Genomic DNA, 22,346 nt, shown 5'->3' with positions numbered 1-22,346 from the left:
TAAATAGTAGTATAATTTCCAAAATTAACATATATTGATTCTTTTGGCAGATTTGAAAACATGCATATTTTTAGTTTTGCACTGCAGAGTAATAAGGTGTTTCTTCATGCCAAGGAGCAGGAACTACCGCATTTATAATATACTCTCATGTGTACAGTTATAATTTCTTACATTCTGCAGATAGAGGTATCAACTCTATATACATGTTAGAATAGGGGAAAATACATAGCATGGAAAATATGAGAATTGGAGTAGCTCTGGATCATGCCCAAACTTGGCAAGAATTCAATTAGTTCTCTAAATAGCAGTCCCCTGAGCTGCTTAATGGAGAGAAAACCATTAACTGGTGCTTGTAAACAAAGAGAAGGAGGATGGAGGGTGATTTTTTGATAGGACAGCAGCTAGAGGTGAGTTACAATATCACTTCACAGGGATTAAACTGCCCTGGCAGGGCTTTTAATAAATCAGCTCCTTGCAGGTGACACCTGCAACTGCAGAGCATCACCTGCAGGGGCTTTGCAAGCTCCTGATGCTTCACAAGCTGAGTGAACACAGAGGCTTTGGAGGCAAGAGCAGAAGTCTGGAACTAGGGCTGTATCTATTACTCTTCTCCTAGCCAGAATGAAACAGAATTTGCACTGCATGGAAACCAAGTAAAAGGAAAAGATTGTTTTGGCTTTGTAGCCCCGTTCAATGCAACCTTCAACAGACCTGTCTATATTAAACAGTTACAGAAAACACAACATAGAACTCAATTAAGTGCCGAATTGACTGTGTCTAAACACCAAGATCCACAGTCTGATTCTCAAGCTTTAGTGGGCCTCAACACCTGTAGGACTTTTAGAAATCCCAGAGGGCTAGGTCACACCCCCCCCCCCCCCAGTGTTTCTGAATCAGGAGGTGATTTGATCACCTGGTTTCTCTTAGTCTCTGATTGAGAATATGATACTGATACTGCTGGTCTGTGAACCACACTCTGAGTAGCAATCAGACCAGCAGTTTTGGCACGATTTGGAAGCTTATCAGAAATGTATAATCGGGCTCTACCCCAGATCTAGGAAATCAGAATCTGCACTTTAGAAAGGTCCCACGTTATCTCTGCACATTAGAATGTGACAAACATTGGTGTGGATCAGTGGTTCTCACTTTGGCTGCCCATTGGAATCACATAAGGATTTATAAAATACAGATATCTGGGCTCTTTCCCTCCTCACCACCACAGAATGTGATTTGATGGGTCTGTGGTAAGGTCTAAGCTTCAGTATTTCTACTTTTATTTTTTTTTTCTGAGACAGGGTCTTGCTCTGCCACCCATGCTGGAGTACAGTGGTGTGATCATGACTTACTGCAGCCTCAAAGTCCTGGGCTCAGGTGATCCTCCTGCCTCAGCCTCCCGAGTGACTGCGACTACAGGCATATGCCACCACATCCAGCTATTTTTTTTTTTTAAATGTAGAGATGGGGTCTTGCTGTGTTGCCCTGGCTGGTGTCAGATTCCTGGCCTCAAGTGATCCTCCCACCTCAGCTTCCCAGCATGCTGGGATTACAGGCGTGAGCACTGTATTTTTAAAATATTCCAGTATTTGAAAAACCATGTAGCCAAAGGGTAAAACCACTGAACCAGGTGATAAATTACAGGGATGCTCAATCTTCAAGGGAGCAAGGATTTGGAAGAGGTCCTTTTGCTTGCTGTCTTCTCTACCTAGAATTCTTCTCCCTTGGTCTTCTCTCACCTGGTTCCTGGGTGTTCAAGTCAAGAGTTCAAGTGTCACTTTTTCAGAGGGAAAGTCCCTGATGATTCTAAAATTACTGTTACCTGAAACTCCCCACCACCGCCTGCCCCATACCCTGCACCAGTCACTACTGCATTTCCTTTGCTTTCTTAACACTCATACCTGTTTGGGCTACCTTATTACTTTATTTATTTATATATTCTTTCTCCCTCATTAAAGAAGGGACCTTAAACACCTTGGTTATGGTGCCTAGGAAAGGGTGTTTTACACAGTTAACATTCAATAAATATTTGTGGGCTAATATTTTTGTGAAAGAAGGGCATCAAAACATTTTGGACAAAGAGAATGGCAGGGGTTAATGTTTGAGCATGATGTGTGCCCAAGTACATGATGTAGTGAGATCAGGGAGGTAGAATGTTAGGAGAGAAGAGAGAGGGGAAGAAGGAAAAGGGACAAGGTTGGGGTTGGCCGAACAGAAAACTTCTGAATGTGAGAACAAGCTAGAAAACCTCACAGATGTGTGAAGAACAGGAGAATACATTAAAAACCATGGTTTAGAGAGAGAAAGAGAACTATCTTGTGATTGCAGAGGCAGAGATTGTCCGATCAATAAGAATGACTATTCAGATGCCTGCCTGAAGGAATTCAGTTTTGACTCAGGAAAGGGATGTTGTAATGGAGAGATGGAGGGGAAGAAAATCAGCACAGAACTTTAGGAGGAAAGAAACAACACCACGACTGACAGATCAAGCGATGCTCATTTCTGGGGAGAATTAAAAATGGTTACTATTGGCTGGGTGTGGTGGCTCAGGCCTGTAATCCAAGCAGGATTTGGGAGGCTTGACACAGGCAGATAGATCACTTGAGTTCAGAAGTTTGAGACCAGCCGGGCCAACATGGTGAAACCCCGTCTCTACTAAAAATACAAAAATTAGCCAGGCATGGTGGCATGTGCCTATAGTCCCAGCTACGCGGGAGGCTGAGGGAGGAGTATCACTTGAATCCGGCTGCAGTGAGCCTAGATTGTGCCACTGCACTCCAGCCTGGGTGACAGAGTGAGACCCCATCTCAAAAAAAAGAAAAAAAAAAAAGGTTATTGTTAATACTTCTTTGCTGCACCTCCCATTAAGAGGTGAAGTCTACTTCCCTTCCCCTGGAATCTGGGTTGGCTTTGCAGCATACTCTGACGGACAGAAAGTGGCAGAGGAGCATATTGAATTTTGCAGTTTCTGCTTTCACACTCTTGGACCCCTGCTGCCTTCAGAACAATCCCAGGTTAGCCTCCTTGGGGAAGGGAGGCAACGTGAGAGAGGAAAGGGCAGTTGAGGCCCCAACTTGGGCTTGACGCCATCTGGCAACCCCTAGGCATGACAGTGGAAGATCTGTCCAACTGAGCTCAGCCCAAATTGCCAACCTTCAGAATCATGAGAGTGTACGTCCTTGTTGTTTTAAGCTACTAAACTTTTGGAATGTATAACTGATACAATCAATAACGGATACACTTATTCAAGGTTTGCACATGTGATTCAGATCAGAGACTTTCAACTGCAATTAATAGGTTAAAAACAGCATTGGTAACAATTACAATTTTATTAGGAATTATGAAAAATAGGAAGGTTCTTTTCACACTGAGCCCAAGTTAATCATTGTTTTAAAAGTTCCATTTCACCTCTAGTGAAGATGTATTTTGGGCAGATGTTCCCAGGACGTAAGCAAGCAATTTGCTCATTTTTCACCTACAAGATCTTGAAAGATACTTGATAACGATAATAAGATGTTTCACCATGCTTTTTAGGGTAGCGTGTGCCTTTAATAGCAAACACTAAATTATTCTTTAATTTATTTAATAATATATAACCTACCTATATCCAAGAAGGAATTGAATCAGTTTGTTGATAATAGCATGGTTAGATACTCTTTACTAGGTGGTTCCAGAAATTGCCAGGGAAAGTACCTATAGTTTTCTCAATTTTTACCTCATACAAGAATAAACCAGGGACTGGACTGCAGAACTAGAGCTGACCTACTGTAATATGCTATGGAGTAAATTGGTGTACTAGAATGCCAAGAGGCATGATGAATACTGATTTTTCTCTCATTTATTCTATCCCCTGCCCATCTGTTTTGGTTCCTCATCTTCAGTTGTTGAAATGAAAATGTATTTAATTGCTCTTTCAAGGGCTCATACATTCCGTTTTATGTTTCTGTGTCCAAAGGTCTATTATTATCCCATGTCTTATGGTCTCTGTATTTGCTTTTTGGGGAACAAAGTACAAGCACATTTCCATAAGTGAAAGGTAAGTTTTATAGTATGCTCCAAGTAATATACTAACATCTGTCTGAATGGGTCAGAGAGACTTATGAATATGACAGCCATGGGGGTTTTTTCAAAGCTTCTGTACAAGTCTAGCTCATGAAGTTATAAGGTAAACACATGGGGAAAAGTGTCCTTTACCTAATGGTTTGCTATTTTACTCGGACACAAAATATTTCGCTTACACCAGAAGCTATTTTTATTTGCCCTCAAAAAGTCCAAAGTGTCTGGCAACAAACATTGGAAATGGAATGCAAATTAAAACCAAATTTAATTCACTATAATAGGGAAGATCTGAAGAGTATGTAGAGACATGGACTATTCACATTGTGTAAACAACTGTTCTTTGACAAAGTGCAGTAACAGCTCAGTGTAAATTAACACCTATCTTACAGTCGGGACCTCAAAGAACCTTTCCAAACCATTCTCCAAATTCAGCAATACTGATAAGGTTACAAAGTGAAATCCTGCCTAAAATGCAGAGGAGCAAAAGCAAATATTTCAAGACCGTGATTATATTTTACATGACTAAATGTTTCCGAGGCTTTGCCTATAAAAGTGTCAGGATAAATTTGTGTCTAATATTAACAAATGCAGTACTAAATTCAGATTGTTATAGCTGGGCACATGTAAGGGGCAAATCATGCAGCCAGTATTACAGATCTTTCGGTTAGCAATTAGTACAAAATACTGCATTTCTACCAGGATTCCCCATGCATAATAGCTGCTGGCTTACTGTCAAAAAAGAAATCACACACTGCATCCAAACCAAAGAAGCTGAAGCTAAAATGAGGACACTGAGTATTTTTGAAACGGCCAAAACTATTAACCAATTTTAGGTAGAGATACATAAATTCTCTGCTCTAATCAAATAGGAATAAAATGAATAAAGACATGTTTTTAACAAAAGATAAAATTATGTGTTAATGTGTGTATTTTAAATTAACTCTTCCAGATGAATGCCATTGATGGTTCCCTGGATCTGAATTTTATGTTTCTCACTTCCCCTTATCATCTTCAAAAAGAAACTTTTACATTAGCATATATTTATGGCTTATTAAAATGTACTTAGTTATTCTATTTTAAAATAAATATCTTCTAAAATAAATATTTGATTCCAGAGTCATTAAGAAGGCCTTTAAACCTGTCATTTCTTTGAATAGAGAGGAAAGCAGTAGACTTCAGTTGAGACTGATGAATTTGCTGACGTACCAAGTAATGATATTTATGTTTTTTATATATGTTTTATGATATATGTGTTTTATATGTACATGTTTTATATATATGATTTTGTATATTAAATAATGATATGATATGTGTTTTATAGATATTAAATCAAATTATATATATAATACATAGGAAAACAAGTTCAGTGTGGTTCAAAGATGGTATAACTGTTCAAAACACTAATGGAAACTTTGAAAGTCCTATAAATAATAATGAGATAATAGTTTTTATCTACACAACAGTCACTACATGACAGGCAATGTATTATATTTTGCCATCATTATCTCACTTAATATTTACAGCAATTCTGTGAGGTAAATACTATTCGTATCCTCATTTTACAGATGAGAAAAATAGTCACAACCAGGGTGCTTATGAATCTATAAATAATGCATGCGAAGGGCTTAAAGACAGGAGGAATGTAAGGTGGCCATAAAAGGGGTTTTCAGTGACTTGAAGAGCCTAGAATTAGAGATAATAACTGGAAACGGAAAGTCAGCCTAAAATAAAGAAAATATTTCATCAGAAACTGATGAGTTGCACAAAACATCAGGTCTCTGGGGAAAAAAATGGTTACCTAATAACTGATGATAACAATGCCTAGAATTTATTGAGCACCTATTATGCTTAGATACTTAACATACATGTATGTAGTATTTTATATCCATTTTACAGATGATGAAAATGAGGTTTAGGAAATTAAATAATGTCACACAAATTGCAAGCTAGGATTCAAACCTTCTGTAGCCACTTCATAACGCCATGCTTCCTTGCATTAGGATACTGTCTGTTTTGTGGACGTCACAGAAAAAAGAGAAGGCTAGACTAGTTTACTTACTTCTTCCAACTTTAAGATTAGGTGATTTTAGTTTGTCTTTTAAGGTCAGTAAAACCTCCTGGGCCTTGCCAGGGTGGAAATTGCAATCAAAATAGAGTTTAGTTTACTCTTAAAATAAAACTTGCTGAAAACAAAGGCAACAGTCATCAGCTGTCTCTATATGACAATTCAAATGCGCAAGTCCTTAATCAGCTAACAGAGCAGCTTCCTCAATGATATACAAACCACTGAGACGGATCTCTAACAACTAGGAAAATCATCTAGAATCACAGTGATAGTTGCCATTCCACACACTGTTAGCCTAGACCATTGCTAAGGTTGACAACAAGAAATTCAAATATCTTTTACTAACACAACAAATGAGTAGAAGGTGCAGACAAGGTGAAGAGAAAATGTTTTATAGATTGCCTAACACCTGGATGTGAACAACATGTCACAGCTTAGACTTATAGAAAACTATATCATACATACTGTCCTTCCAAATAAGAGCTTACTTGAGCAGTGAGGAGGAACAGAGAGAGGATGACATTTAGGAGGTACAACAAGCAAAGTGTTAGATCAATAATCAGCATCTGGAGATCAACTGATGTTTATCATCATCTTTTAGAATAGAAAGTCCTGTTTTCACTACAGTGATAACCACATTTTATTTTGTTTCTGCTCCCATGTATAGGGAGCCATAACTGCCATTATTAATCATTTTTTATTATAAATGTAAAATAGTGTTCTAGTGATAATATATAATGGTCTCTGCATTATTGTGATCAGATCTTTGGTGGCAACTGGCTATTAAAAACAACAGTGTTGATTACATTTTTGTAGGTCAAGGTAGGATAAAACTTCAGACTTCAGGTTTCACCAAATGGTTGGAAGTTGCCTATTTTACAGAGTTAAGGTAAATTATCACATTTATCTAGGTTAATCTCAGGCTGCAAGTGGAAAACATACTTTGTGATCACTTTTACAAATTGGCAAGCAAAGTGTATGTTTTATTTTAAATAAATGTATGTTAGAATTTAAGTAAATTGTTACTGTAAATAATAAAATTTGATATATCCCAAATACCTCACTATGCAGTGATTAAAAATAGGCAACATCAATTTGATATTTATAAAATGTTATTTCAGGCAATTTTTATGAAGTAATATCTTGCCAACAGATACTAATTTTAATTTCTGTTCTCTAGGAGAGTAATATATTTTACTATGCCACTCATAATCTATTTTAAACATCACATGAGTTATTCTGTGTTAATTATATGAGTTTACAGAAAATAGGATATGAACAAATCCAAGTTTTGTGTTTCAAAATACTAAACTTTACTGCTAAGCAAATAATGGCTTCTTCGTTCATTTTTAAGTTCCTTGAAGGCAGGTTAGTTGTTCTCATTTTATAAAATGACATGTGAACTATGAACGAGAGTTGAAAGAGGAGGATGGATTTGTATTAACTTATTAAGAAGAAGTCTTAATTTGGGAAATTAATAAAATATCTGTTCAGAACTCACCAACATACATAACATTGTAAAGCTGTCCCAAATAATTCCTTTTAGAATAAAAAGAGGCTGTGAAGTTAATCTGGGCATCCAGCTAGTGTCTCTTCTTCTGCATAGAAGACACTCTCTACTTGACCATCTCTGATGAAAACCAATCTACCATAAATGCCATAATGTTTTAAATCTTAGAGGAGTCTCAAAGGTTAGAAGAAAATAAATGTCAGTATCGAGTTATATATACTTAAAATTTCTCATTTTGTAATTTTACCTCATTTTATATTTATTTTTAATCGAGGTAGAATGGTCTCTAAAACGGAAGCAGGCTGAATTCATTACTGTTGAATATATTGGCTAAACCACGTTTGCTTTCTCTGTTTATCAGTAGCCAGCACAGAGGTTACGAAAATAAGATTTGTAAGACTGACCCATGCTCAAATCACAGATCTACTGAAAAGTCACTGAGAAAATGACTTAACCTACCTAAATTCAAGTGTTCTTATCACACAGTGGGGATGATAAGGAACAGGAATGTTACAAGAATGAAAAGAACCACATGTGAAATGCTTAATATAGTGCTGGGAAAATGGCAAGTTCTCAGTCAAGGTGAGCCTTTAAATAAAGTTACTATTATGATGAACCCTGTGTGGTAAAAGGGACTGTAGAGAATGTCTGGAATTTGAAGGTGAATACATTGCTGAGTTAGGCCCAGGAACTGACTCTGCTTGGTGGGGCTGAATTTAGGTCACTAACTTTGAAAGACTGTGATGTCTAAATAGTTCCTAATGTGGACACAGATTATTCGTATAAATTCTTCATGATAGTAGTTAAAATCCACATATAAAAGGCCTGTGTGCTGCAAAAAAAATTCCATTTTGGATCCAGCAAAATCCAGGCCTGGTCACTGGCAGCTGTCCCTGGAAGCTGTAAGTATTTTAAGGACCAAGGTGTCCAAGAGAAGTCCTTTCACAGTTCCTGCATTGGCTTTGTTTTGCCTGATCTCTTCAGCAGAATTTTATATCCTTTGTGAAATAAGAGCCTAATCTATATTTATAGTGAGTGTATAGATTCCTTTCACTAATAAGCAAATTACCTGAGATCATGCAATGATCAGGCTTAGGTCATTTATCATGCATTTCTCTCTTTCTTTTTTTGAAATACACAAATCTATGGTGTGGATCAGTCTAAATTATATTTCCCAGAGAAGTAACTAAAGGGAGCAAAATTAACTCTTGTACAATACATGCTACTAAACTGTTTACTTATTCTAAGTAATAGGAGAAAGTTTATTTTCTGTAGTCAGTACCATATTAACAACAAGCACTGCAGACATTTCTCTTACTACATCTAAATTCTCTTGCTTGAGCCAAGCTACCTCCCTTACTCTCACCCCCAGGCCTTAGACAAGTCCACCACGACCACAGGTGCTAAAACAAGCCCTGCAGATCAAACACACAAGATGAACCCATTTTTTGATCTCTCACACTAATTTAGCTTAAGGATACAGAAATATATTAAAAGGAGAATTGAGAATAAGTCAGAATTACATCCTCACTTGTGTCTTCTTTTATCTCATTTCAAAACTAGGAGTAGAAGTAGAAACTGAATCCTGGGAAAGGCCAAGATCATAGAATCATGGCACATTTTTCCATAACTGGAGAAATTTTAGAAGAAAAGAAAACATGAAAAGTCTAAAGATACTCTGTGTAACAATTCTTCGAGTTAGCTTCATGAAAGGTGAAGAGAAAACATTCCTAGAAGTAAGTGGAAATCACTAATGCTTAAGAGCAGTATATGGAAAATCTATACAGCATAATTATAAGATAATTAATTGTGCTTTAGCAAAAGGGTCTAGATATCAAAAACAATCCTATAATTTAATATTTTTTTCTGGAAGAAAAATTGCTATTATTTAACCCTCCAAAAGAATATAAACACTTCCAGTCTAGCAACTGAATTAAATATCATGTGTAACCCCTGCAAATACATTTCCTCATGGGGCAAGAATAAAGCAAATAGGCATTATAAAACTGGTTTAGGCCGGGCACAGTGGCTCACGCCTGTAATCCCAGCACTTTGGGAGGCCGAGGCGAGCGGATCACGAGGTCAGGAGATCGAGACCATCCTGGCTAACACGGCGAAACCCCATCTCTACTAAAAAATACAAAAAAATTAGCCGGGAGTGGTGGCAGGCGCCTGTAGTCCCAGCTACTCGGGAGGCTGAGGCAGGAGAATGGCGGGAACCCGGGAGGTGGAGCTTGCAGTGAGCCAAGATCGCACCACCGCACTCCAGCCTGGGCGACAAAGCGAGACTCCGTCTCAAAAAATAAAATAAAATAAAATAAAACTGGTTTAGCTTTGTAGCTGGAGGTTTGGCCCTTTTGTTAATATCACATGGGACAAGTGGAAATTAGAAACCTGCATATGCGACAGGGAGAAGATGAGTTAAGATTTCTAATGATAAATGTATTCAAAATGTTCAAAAAGTATTGATCATCAACAATAACAGTGAAAACTTAAAGCCATTGTTGTTGATGGGCAGAATGCCAGTTCTCCTTAAAAGAAATGTTCCCCAAAAATCCCATTATATTATCTTCCCCAGATTTTAATGTGCTATTGTTTAATTTTTGTGCTTAACATTAATGTGATCTTTTTATTTTAAGTTTGCTTCTGGATAATTAATAAAAGTGATGATTAATAATTCAAGGACTGTTTCATGTTTACATTAAGAATATCTATATATTATCTAGTTAATTATGTGCAAGTTAATGATTTATTTAACTTGAAAGCAATATTATAAAATACTTTGGTAGTCTACTTCTTTAATTATCATTAAAATATATCATTATACTTGGGAAGAATGAGTGTGGATATACTAACAACTAAATATGACAATATAAATGTATTTGACAGTACATTTAATCTCTCCCCTCTCACCTACCTTCACATTTATTTTCAGTGTAATACATTTTCATTAAAGATGGTTAAAATACGAAGAAAAAATGATTTTAATATCTATTTTCCCAAACAACACCCAGTCTTAACTTTTTGGTGTATTTTTTAATACAGCCTTAGCTTCTGAGGTTAACTCTTACTAAACTAGAACATAAACAAAAATTCTTCTATTTAAGATACTATTACAATTTAGACACAAACAACATGCTAAAACAAGAAATGTTGACATGCACAAACATCATTAAAATAGGTAAATGTTGAAAGAAAAGGTGTTAAAATAAATTCCTTAAGAAAAGAATACTATAGAACAGCATTCCTTCCTTAAATTTATAAATAACCTATTTTGGATTTGAATGTATGCAAGATCTAAGAATTATATTTAACTACTGATTTCAATGTACTTTCAATATGGCACTACCAAATCCAGAATCAGTAAGAAAAAAGACAGACAGCAAGAGAGCAAACTACTCTCCACTTATTGTACATGAGTAAAAATACTTGACTTCATTGTTACTGCTTACGAGTTTTGTAGTTCAAGAGAAAATTATGAAGCAGTATCCCCAAGGGTTTTCATAAAAGCTGGGAAAAGAAACGTCAGTTGTCATTCAAGGCTTAAAGTATCTGTCCAGTCGATTACAAATTCAGGAGGATTCTAAAATTTTTAATATACTCAGATCTTTAATCTGTCACAAAGGCAATGCCAACTTGAGGCGAAACTGGAAACCCTGAGATGGACAAATCAAATAAAATGCCTCCAGGAGCTTCACTGTAGGTCTTTCAATGAACTGAGTAAAGCACACTGAGGATTTTCTCAGCTGTTCTTAGCTCAGCAGGATGGACACGAAGTCAGCAGGTGAACAGCAGAAGGTGGATAGATAGTGTCAGAAAGAATGAAGAGTAGAACTAGTTATTGCAAAAAAAAAAAAAAAAAAAAAAAGGGAGGTAGAGGGAGTCAGTCTTTCTCATTGGAAATGAGACAGAAATGGAATCGAGGCCTCCAAAACTAACCGCGAAGTTAGTATACGTACAAACACACTCCCAGCCCTCGCGTGCATGCCAGTGCTTGCAGCCGTCACACTTCCTTCCCGTGGCTCCGGGTCGGCACGTGCAGATTCCTGTGACAGGGTCACAGGGCACAGGCAGTGAGCCATAGGGATCACACTCACATTCTTGGCAGGAGCCTCCAGGGCTGCTTGGACTGCCAGTATAGCCAGGGGCACACCTGAATTGAAACAGTGACAAAGCAAAAGAGGTTAATAGCAAGTCACATCTCCACATTGTTGTGTGGGTGGTCTTTTGTTTTGATGAAACAAAACTGATAGCAAGAGTCCATAAGTCAGTTAACTTTTCCTGTAAAGGGCCAGATAGTAAATAGTAGACTTTGCAGGACATAGGGAAAAGCAAGATTATGCCGTGAAAAAGAAATAAAATTCTAAAGCATTCTGCTGTTGTTGTTGACGGAATTGAAAACGTAATAATAATAATAACAATAATAAGTCAAATTACTTTATAATATCAGGCTACTAATGAGAAGAATTGGATTCTTCCTGAGGTTTGAAATTATCCTTCATTTGGGTTATAATTTAGTGCCTGCTATCATCAAATTGATTGTAAATGCTGACCTGTAACAACAGTTCTTAACTGAGTGCCATACAGAATCAGAAATAGGCCAAATTTGGCCTGTGGACCATAGTTTGTCTGTCACTGCTCTAGATCATAAACTTTTTTGTTAAGTCCTCTTCTACAATTAGAGATGAATACAATTCTATATTGACTTCTGGGCTTTCCTATACTCATGAATTTCAGAGCTCAAAATAACCAAATAATACAATGCATTAATTTTACTAATGAGGCAAAAGAGGCAAGTTAAGTGGCAATAGGCTACTCAGATTTTCTGTTTAATTTTATTCATCTTTTCTTTTTACCACATCTTCCTCAAGATGGATTTTTCATGTGTATCTGTGGAATTGGGTTAATGATATGCAAACAAAATATATAACACTGATTTGGAAAATTAGAAAGAGAATCCAACTGGATGAACCCTAAATGCAGTCCATTAATTGACTCTTCCACCTACCTATGCATCCATTCACCTAAGTGTATTCCACTCGGGGTTAAGACACTGGAAGTTTGGTAACTTTGCACAATGCTAGCAGGGCCATACATTGCGGTTCGCCCAGGACAATTTCATACTACCTGTTGTTGTGGCTTAATTGCTAAAAACACTTCCTGTTTTTAATATAGTGTCTCAGATTGGACAACAAGTTATATATATGGTCAGTGTAAATATAACCAACAGTTAGAATTTTTGTTGAACAGGCAAGTATGTGAGGAAGTTGAGAGACAGTAGGGGACTGGAGCCAGCAACTATAAATACTAGCAAGATAATCATAGACCATCTTTAACTGCCTGAGACTGTGAAATCTGCATGGCTGACTGTGAAAGTTAATTCATCCTGTGCTGGTTAGAAAAGGCAAAACATGAAGAAAACAATTTGTGACATTAGGCTTTTATACATTTATGTTTTTGATTATTTTCTTTTCAATAAAAGATTACAAATACTGAATATAGCATTTAAGTAAGTCCACTTGAATGACTTCTTAACATTTACAGGTAAAATAATTGTATTCCAAGCAGATTAAGATTGATTAAATGTTCAAAGAGTTTATTACAAGAGTGTTGAAAATAAAGTATGGGGAGAGGTTTCTATATTACAGGGATACTCAAGAAATTTAAGCAGTTTTAGACCTAACCTGATCAGTCTGAGCAGGTCAAAAGATGATTTAAATGATTTAAGAAGCTCTCAGCACTGGAACAAATTTATTTGGAAGGGTACAATAAAAATTTAACCAAGAACTTTGGTTTAATATAGCTGAATAAAGCAATTTTTCAGAGACATATAACCTGATCATTTATATGTTAGAGATGATGAATGCAAAGCTATAACAACATTTGAGGACAGGAAAAACAATTTAAGTCACTCACATTTGACACTGGATGGCCCTGCTCATCTATATGCTATACAAACCGACAGCTTTTATCGATTAAATACTCCTGGATATTAAAAATAAATTTTCTGGAATCATTCTGCTTTAACACTATAATTGTTATTTTAGTGTACCCTTCTAGCCTTTTCCATACACATGCTTTTGTAGAAAATGTAACTACAGTGTATAAATGTAGCTATACTATAAATTTTTTTTTTCCTGAATTACTGTATATAATCCTTTTGGTGCCCAGCAATGCTTTTAGTCACTATCCTACTGGTGACTATCCTACTGCAAGAAATAAGTATTAGTCTAACCATAAATACCAAAGCTCCCTGGTGGATATTAACAAGTATGTACTTGTATCACCTATATCTATATCTAAATGATGTACATATCTTCAGAACAAATGGAAATATTTTTAGATTTGGTGTTGCTGTGAGTTATTTAATTGCTGCTAATTTCTGTTGGCATGAAAATTGTGAATCCACTGTTTTATATATATGCAAATATTGGATATTGTGTTTAGAGTTACCACATATGGATTTATTTAGAAATATATTTTACAAATGTATAAAAATTGCATTGGGATTTATAAAAGTTAAGCCTAATTATTTAGTTACTTATTGCCATGATTAATAAAGCTGTTGCTTGCTATATAAAACAAGACTCTCAAGTGGGCGCTGATAATTAGTATTAGTTTATATTTGCAAAGAAACTTATTTAAGTGTTCTTCGGAGAATCTAGCAAAGGAATGGGTGAAGCAGGACATGGAAAAGAAAAACTCTAAGGGTGTGATTTCAGGTGATGTCCCAGTCTTAGCCTGATTCCATGGAATGCTCTGGAGCATAAAATAAGACCTCAAAACTTGTTCCACTTAGGGGCCAAAGAGCTGGACTTTTGTACTCTCACGCTGGTTAGCCATGGGCCACTGCAGGAAGGTGGGGTAAGCACTCAGGCCTTTCTTCCTCTTCTGTTGGAGAGAAGGCTTCAGTGTAGGTGCCTAGGCAGGGCACCAACAGTGTCCTTTACACACTTATTGTCACAATATTAGTGTAAAGTAGGTGGCCTATTGATGATTCCTGAGATTATAGATGAAGCAAATGGAATATAGCTAAACTGTTGGAACTGAGCAAAGTCTATGAATCTTTATAAAACTTTTATACTGCTAGCAATTATGCTAGAATTATCATGTGTGTATAATGTTAGTAGTTAACATTAGTAACTCTCTGTTATATCAGAGATAATACCTAAAATGTACTAAAAATGGTGGTGACAAATTTGAATATCCAGGATACTGATCTTATAGAAAATATGTATCTGGAAGATATTAATTACAACCTTTCTAGACAGTGAGTTTGTTTAGACAATAAACTGTATTCCTTAATTTACCATTTGGATTACATTCAGAATTCAATTTAACACTGTATACATGCATTATGAGATTTCATAAGCAATATGGTAAGAGAAAACATTTAAATCATATTGTTTGCCTATTGAAAAGAAAAATTGAATAACAAATACTTTATTATCTGGGTACTAATTAAAAATTCTTGATATTATTTATATTTTGAGTTATGTATACACTTGCTGGTGTAGTGCCACAGTGTTCAGAACAATGATGTGAATGCAGTGACTTCCAGACAATATTTTCCAGTGCATTAAAATAAGAAAAGTGTAGCCAGTTTTTCATTAGTAGTAACTACTGCTAAGCTTTTGAAAATTGATTTGTCCTTACAAAATTATATATTTATATATAAAATTATATATATATATATATATATACTAAAGCATAAATTAGATAATTGTGAAATAGTTTGGAATCTTTGAGATAGTCTAAACATGGTGGAAATAAACAACTTTCTTTGGATAAATTCTAAGATATACAAGTAGTTTTGAAAGCATTATAATTTAAACTACTATGCAAATATTGAAGTTCTTCAAATAATGAATGTTTTCCTATTGTGACCTTTTACCATATAATCCCTACATATCATTACTCTGTACGTTTCATGGCTGTTGGTACCTTTCACAGTACTGGCCTTCATATCCCCGTGGACAAGCAGTGCAGCGGTAGTCATCAAGGCCTTCTGTGACACAAGAGGGGCTGAAACTGAATCAGAAAGAAAAGGATTGCAAAAAAAGTTTAATCCATTTATTTTATGAAATAGTATTCCTATCCATTATCAAGGGTTTTGGGACCTACTTTTAAGTGGTGATAAATGCCATCCTTATAATTAGCTGAAGTTCTTATTTAATGGTAGGACATCACAGTGAAAAACCATTAATAATAGTAAACAACTACATATTGTTTGGTTTAAATGATGAATTAAAAATGCATCACACAAGGCATGTTAATATTCTGGAATTTAACAATGATGTGACAGCCATGAATATACTAAACGTCCAGCAAAATTGTCCTATTGTCCACTAATCAAAAGAAAAATCTGACTAGAATTTATGCACATTGTCTGATAGTAGAATAGCTATTACTTATTATCTTTTAGGTTAAAAAAAGGGCATAAAATCTATATAATTTTTTTTTCTTGAAAACTCTGCCCAAATGGCCACCAATGCTTCAAGACATGAAGTGTGAATAAATGTTTCACTTGGAATAAAAGAATATCTTTTCTAATTTACATCCAGATTTCAAACTACATTTCTACATTTCACTTTGAACACAAAGTAATGTGATTTAGTAGTGAGGAAAAAAGGGAAAGCTTTTTCTATGAAAATGACTATTTTATGGTATTTTCTAATAATTAGGTCTTATACAACTTCCCCAATGTTTTTACTACAATGCTGGTAGACCACAGCCAGTCTGTCTTGCTTCAGGATTTCCGATGATCTTATTCCATAAAAAAAAAAAAAAAAAAGACTCCACAAGACTTGAAAACTAAACTATATTAGCATGCAGTTTTGGGTTGTTACAAACTTCTCTCATTGGCATTCCCATTAGATAAAACTGAGTGATGCATTGGAAACTTGGAAAATAAAACATGTATCTGTGGCAGAACAATAATGCTGCACACACCATTTTCCTTTTCGCTGCTTCACTAAATCAGTTGATGCTGAACACGCGATAAGGTGTACAGGCCAGTCCCACAGCTCCTTTTGGTCAGGTGCCATTAGGACCTAATGTTAACTGTCTTCTAATGCATTACATCAATAGTACGTGAATGAGTAATAGGCTCTAACTTTTGCAAAATATGTGAACAAATTGATCTACTACTCACAAACTCATTATCCAACAAATTTATTTTTGCCTTCACAAAAAACAAACTTATAACTGACACACTCTGCCAAGTTTTTAGCACATTCATTTAAAGCCTGATACTGAGTGCATCTGTGCATGCGCACTCACACACACGTGCGCACGCGCACACACACTCTTATACAGATTTTAGACATTTCCAGTGAAACTCTAAAGAGTCAATAAGATTAAATTCCATTTTTTATAGTAAAATAATGAAATGTCAATAAATAAGTAATTAATAAAGTGTTTACTATGTAGGAATGTAGTAATTCTTGAATAGTTGATTTTTTTTTCAAATTATGATATTATGGTAGATTGCACTGTTTCCTTATATCTCATAAAAGGTCTTCTGGAGGGAGTAGGGATTCCACCTCACTTGAAGCTTGAGTTTATTCTTTCTGTTCACAACTCCCTAATCTGCTCTCAATTCTCATTTCGTCTGCAGGGCTACTAAGAAATCCTTGGACTTTTCTCATGGTGAGCATCTTTTACATTTCCCTATGGCTGCTAATTCCAAACTCCCCTCAACAGAATTTTAAACATTTACAGAGTCTGCTCTCTCTGTCATCTCCTATGGACACTGCAGAGATAAATGGGCTTCTGGAAACCATTTCCTTCTGGTTTTTATCCCAGTTCATTGGTTGTTCCTTTTCAGTTTCCTTTGTTGGATCTGTGGCATGCCCTTGATCTCTTAACGTGCTTCATAATTCAGTTTTCTGATTTCTGCTCCCTTCTCCTCTCTCCTCTAAATGATCTCACTTAGTCCTAAGGGCTCTAAACATTGTGCCTACCTTCACAGATTTAAAGTAAGTTTCTCCCCCTCCAAAAATACACCAGATCTTTCCCTAATTTTCCCCATCCCAGTCAATGGCCACTCCATGCTTCCATTTGCTCTGCCAAAAACCATGGTGTCAACCGTGTCTCCTCTGTCACACTCCACTTATCTCCTATCTGCAAATGCTGCTGGTGCTTCCATCAATAACACCACTGGATTATCCTGTACCAAGACACCTCTTGCCACTGGAAGATTTTTAGCTTTCAGGACATTTAGATATTCATTAGAGCTTTGCTGACTTCATCTCCTAGCACCCTCTTCTCATTCACTCTGTTCCAACCACCCTAGCATCCTGTTGTCTGCCAAGCATGGGCCAAGCATGGGCCTGTCTCTGGGCCAGTGCAGTGACGTTTTTCTCTGAGGGGACTGTTCTTCCTGCAGGCATTCACATGACTCACACCATTCACATTTCTGCACAAGTCTCATCTGTTTGTGAAGATCATTGACCACCTTATCTAAAATCATACCTTAGTCACTCTAAGTTCATTGAGGCTCCTTTGTTTCTCCTGGTAGTACTTGTCATTACCTGACATTAGATTATATATCTACTTCTTTATCTTACTCTCTCATAAAAAACATAAGCTCCAGAAGGCTAGGAAACACGGGCTGTTTTGTTCACTTGTATATTCCCAGTATGAAGAGCCATGCCTAGCATTGGGTTGGGCCCTCATTAACTTTTTCTTGAATAAAGAAATAAATAAAATATTATGTTTACCTTCAAGGAATTTACAATTCCATGTGAGAGACAGATATGTACACATATAGGACAGGAAACATATCTTTTATCTATTCATAGTGTTGGGATGAAGTACATGCTTAGTAAATGTTCATCTTCTGAAAGAATGATTGAAATAATTCTGTATAGTAAAATGTGTTAGTTGTATATAAAATGTACAAAATACACGCTGTGCTATGGATAGGTTTTGTGGCAGAGGTAATGTTTGAAAAATGTCTTTAAAAATAAATTAGACTTTACAGGGATTGTCTCACGGAATAGCAAGAGCAGATCGCTAACGACGTCTAGATAAGTGCAAGAAACGCCAAACTTGGCATTATATAGAATGGTGTTGAGGGCATGGAGCCTGGAAAGGCAGTCAGATTACAAAGGGTTTCTAATGCTCAAAGAGTCTGATCTTTCCTTGGGAAGGCACTGGAAACTTCTAAGGGTGTGTGAGCACTGCCACTCTGTTATAAGAGTTAAATTTCTACCATATTTGTTTTGGTAAGAGATAATGAGGACTTGAACTAATGCCGTGGAAATGAGTCAGTAATCACTCATCATCCCTCCATATTTCTCACTGACTGCACAGATTGAAGTCATAAATTGAGATATCTCGGCCTCCTCCATCTATTCCTCAGAATCTGTTTTTATGTCTTGAGGAGAAGTGCCTGTTTTCTTTGCCCTGGCTGGTTTCTTTGCTTCACATTTTAATTATTCTCTTCTCACCATTTATAGGTCTTCACTTTGTTAATTAGCCTAATATGTCCCAAGCTTTAGATGGTGATATTAGTGACTCATGAACTCCATTTAGTAGGTTTTGGCTAAAATTTTTTTCTAAAAATGTAAAATAACAAAATTAAATAAACAGCATGGTATATAATACATCTATTTAGATATCTACACACACAAGTTTTTGTGGGTTTCTGGCTTATGATATAAAAAAGTGTTTCTTACAGTGGTTGCAATCAATAAAGTTTGAAAGTCACTGACCTTGCCATTTTAATTTGATATTTTGATTCAGTGTCTTTTGCATAAAAATTTACTCAAATTATACAAATCACATAAAACAACAATGAAACAAAAATGAAAACAGACTCTGTTATTGATCCTGCTAACCAATCAGGGTAGTATTCTACCATTTTATTCTTGAAATTTCTTAAAACTGTAAATTAAAATTCTGCTTTCATTATTGATGGTCAAAATTCATCAATGATTCTTATAGTGTAACCACAGGACCAACCAAAACTGGGCCTACCCTATTGATAACAAAATGTCAGGTTATCTTTTAGGTATAACAGAGCCAAAAACTGCAAGTCGTGTAGCCTAGGCATGTTCAATAGAAAAACTGTGACCTCTAACACCACCAGGAACCAACTATTCCTCCCCTTGAACCAACAAAACAGGGACAAAATCAAAACCTGAACATTGGCACTACTTCGGAAATGAGGGGTTCATTGGCCCAGAAGATCTAGGGCTAAAATCTGCCTCAATATACCTTACTGCAAGTGATCAAATTTGAAGCCCTCCAATCAGACTTTGCCAAGCCAGCATTTCTAAATCCTTTGCCTTGCCTTCCGATCCCTTGAAACTTTCCTCATATCCCAAATTAGGGAGACAGATTTGAACCTGACTCTTGTCTCCTTGCTGACCAATTTTGCAATAAACCTTTTCTTTTCCCCAAAGCCAATGCCAACGTTATTGGCTTCAATGTGCTTCAGGCAGCAAGCCCCCTTATTTGCTCAATTACAATAGTCAGTTGCCACCATATTCACTGGGTCTCCCTTGTGAAAGCAGCAACTAATGCTGTTCATTGCTCTTCTCTCCCTTGGTGTCAATGGCAGTGCCGCCCGGGTTCCCTCTCTTCTGACTGCCCCTGCCTTGGCTCGCCTTTTTCTTCTTTCCCAACATGAAGTCCTGCCTTTCCTTCTTTCTATATACTAGCTTTGGATAACATTAGCCTGGGAAATCTTATCCAACTTTAATTCACTTATTAACATATCTTTTCCTTCATCTGCTCCTACAATTTTCAGATTTCCATTTCCTGCAGCTATTTGCATATTTCCATTCAGACAGATATGTTCTATCAATCTGAACCCATTTGAAACATAAATTATCTTTCTTCTCTAACAGCTTTCTCCTGGTTTCTCTATTTCAGTTAATGGCACCACCCTTTTCAGGGGCAACCTGCCTAAAAACCTCAGTCTTCAACTCCTGCCCGGACCCTCACCCCTCACATCTAATTAGTTTTCAAATCTGTAGAGTTGTATTAAACAATTTTCTCACATTCATTCCTTTGTCTCCATTCTTGTTACTATTACCTACTTCTGGTTCTAATTACCTTTTGCCCACGCGAGTATACTAGCCTTTTAATTGGTCTCTATGCTTTTCTCATTTGCCTGTTTCAATTCATTATACTCAAATCTATTATAATAGTTTTCCTAAAATGTGGCTATAATCATATTAACCTTTTTTTCAAAATAAAAACTTGTAGTGTTTCCTTATTACATAGAAAATTAAATAACTATTTCTTAGACTGGTATTTAGGGTTTTCTACAAAATGGACTTTATTCTCCCATTCATTTTCATCTGCGACTATGAAATTGTGTCTGAACTCCATGTTCCAAATTCTGTTACTTATTAGGTTTTGCACATCCCTTGTATTTTCTAAGCATTTGCCTATTTAATTTCCTACTATTCCCACCAGTGAAAATCTTTAAATTAATTATTTAAGATCCATTATACATGCTACTATTTCTTTTCATATGTTCTTGAAGCTTCCGGTATTAAGTGTGGTGTTTTGTGCCTTTGAATTCTCTTTATATTTAAGTTGATACCCCTTAACACACAGGTTTTACAGTGAGCTCCTCCAAAAAATGGCATGCTTCTCTTGTATATCTCCTGTAGCTTTTATTATAGTGTAATCACCAGGGAATTATCAATTAGTTATTACATTTTCTAATCCAAATGGCTTACTTTTTAAAACAATTAAATACATAGCATTATCTTGTTTAAATCTGGGCATCAAGGAGAAATTAGGGAAAGAAAGACAAAAATAATACTATTTTTCATACCCCTACTACTTGGTCCCTGGATGAACAATAAGACCATGCATATTATCCTCTTCAATATCCAGCTTACCTAAAAATTTACATTTGACACCTGTAAAAGGCTTGTGATTCCAGCCAACAAAAAAGAGGAGCTTTCAAAGGAAAAGGAGATGATTTACAGGAAATGTTTTCAGAATGCATACAAAGCCGAAGATGAAGAAGAAAGTGAGTAGGTACAGGTGCAAAGATCACGTTGTCTGAATTGCTCTGTGGCTCTTTAACACTCAAGATAAAGTGTCCAGAATTCTAATTCTGAACAAACTGCCATACATTATTTTCAAAAGCAAATTCTTAGAGTAAAACTGCCCTGCCTTACTGAAGTCTACAAATCACTTAACAGAAAGTGCAGGTAGTCTGGGCAAAAAGGTAAATGAAAACACCTACAGTTTTCATCAATATATAAACCAGTGCAGAATCTTCAGACAGCACTGAAAGAAGATATGCCAGCTTTTGTTTCTTGTTAGGGCTGTGTTTCCATGGTACCAAGCTCAGACCATCTTAAGAAAAAAGAGGTTGTGATTCCGGGAGTTTCCTTTTTTTTTTTGGAGCATAACAAAAAGTCACCTGCTTTAATTGTACAATTTTTCAATTGTTTTCTTGATAATTATTTCCAAATCTTGAATCAAACACATAAAATAAATGGAAACAGCCACAAAAATTATATAATATGCACCCGAACAATCCTTCATAGCTGATATTATGGGCAGAGGTATAGGTAAACATTAGACAGGTATATTTATGAAACCATGCATATTTGTGTGTGTGTATGTGTGTGTGTGTGTGTATATATATATATATAATTTGTTTTATAAACATATCTTACATTAATATTGGTACTTACATTTTAAGTAATAAGTATTATTTACTTGGGGCAGAGTTTC

The 22,346-nt window shown here is 36.0% G+C and overlaps 1 protein-coding gene across 7 annotated transcripts in view; it reads right to left on the bottom strand.

Moving 5' to 3' along the window:
- LOC105465590 (laminin subunit alpha 2) overlaps positions 1–22,346 on the bottom strand; it is a 628,094-nt gene that overhangs the window by 157,781 nt on the left and 447,967 nt on the right. For 6 of the 7 annotated variants that reach the window (XM_071096438.1, XM_071096439.1, XM_071096440.1 and 3 more), the window contains 2 exons: positions 15,573–15,659; positions 11,588–11,781 (listed from right to left, as the gene is read on the bottom strand). In XM_071096438.1, the coding sequence (XP_070952539.1) occupies positions 11,588–11,781; positions 15,573–15,659 (281 nt within the window). The remainder of the gene's footprint in view (positions 1–11,587; positions 11,782–15,572; positions 15,660–22,346) is intronic. The other variant, XM_071096441.1, reaches the window with a different exon arrangement.

This window comes from Macaca nemestrina, chromosome 5, assembly GCF_043159975.1.
Source record: "Macaca nemestrina isolate mMacNem1 chromosome 5, mMacNem.hap1, whole genome shotgun sequence".
NCBI classification, from domain to species: domain Eukaryota; kingdom Metazoa; phylum Chordata; class Mammalia; order Primates; family Cercopithecidae; genus Macaca; species Macaca nemestrina.
Note: the sequence above shows the minus strand (reverse complement) of the source record. Positions and strands in the feature narration are given on the sequence as shown.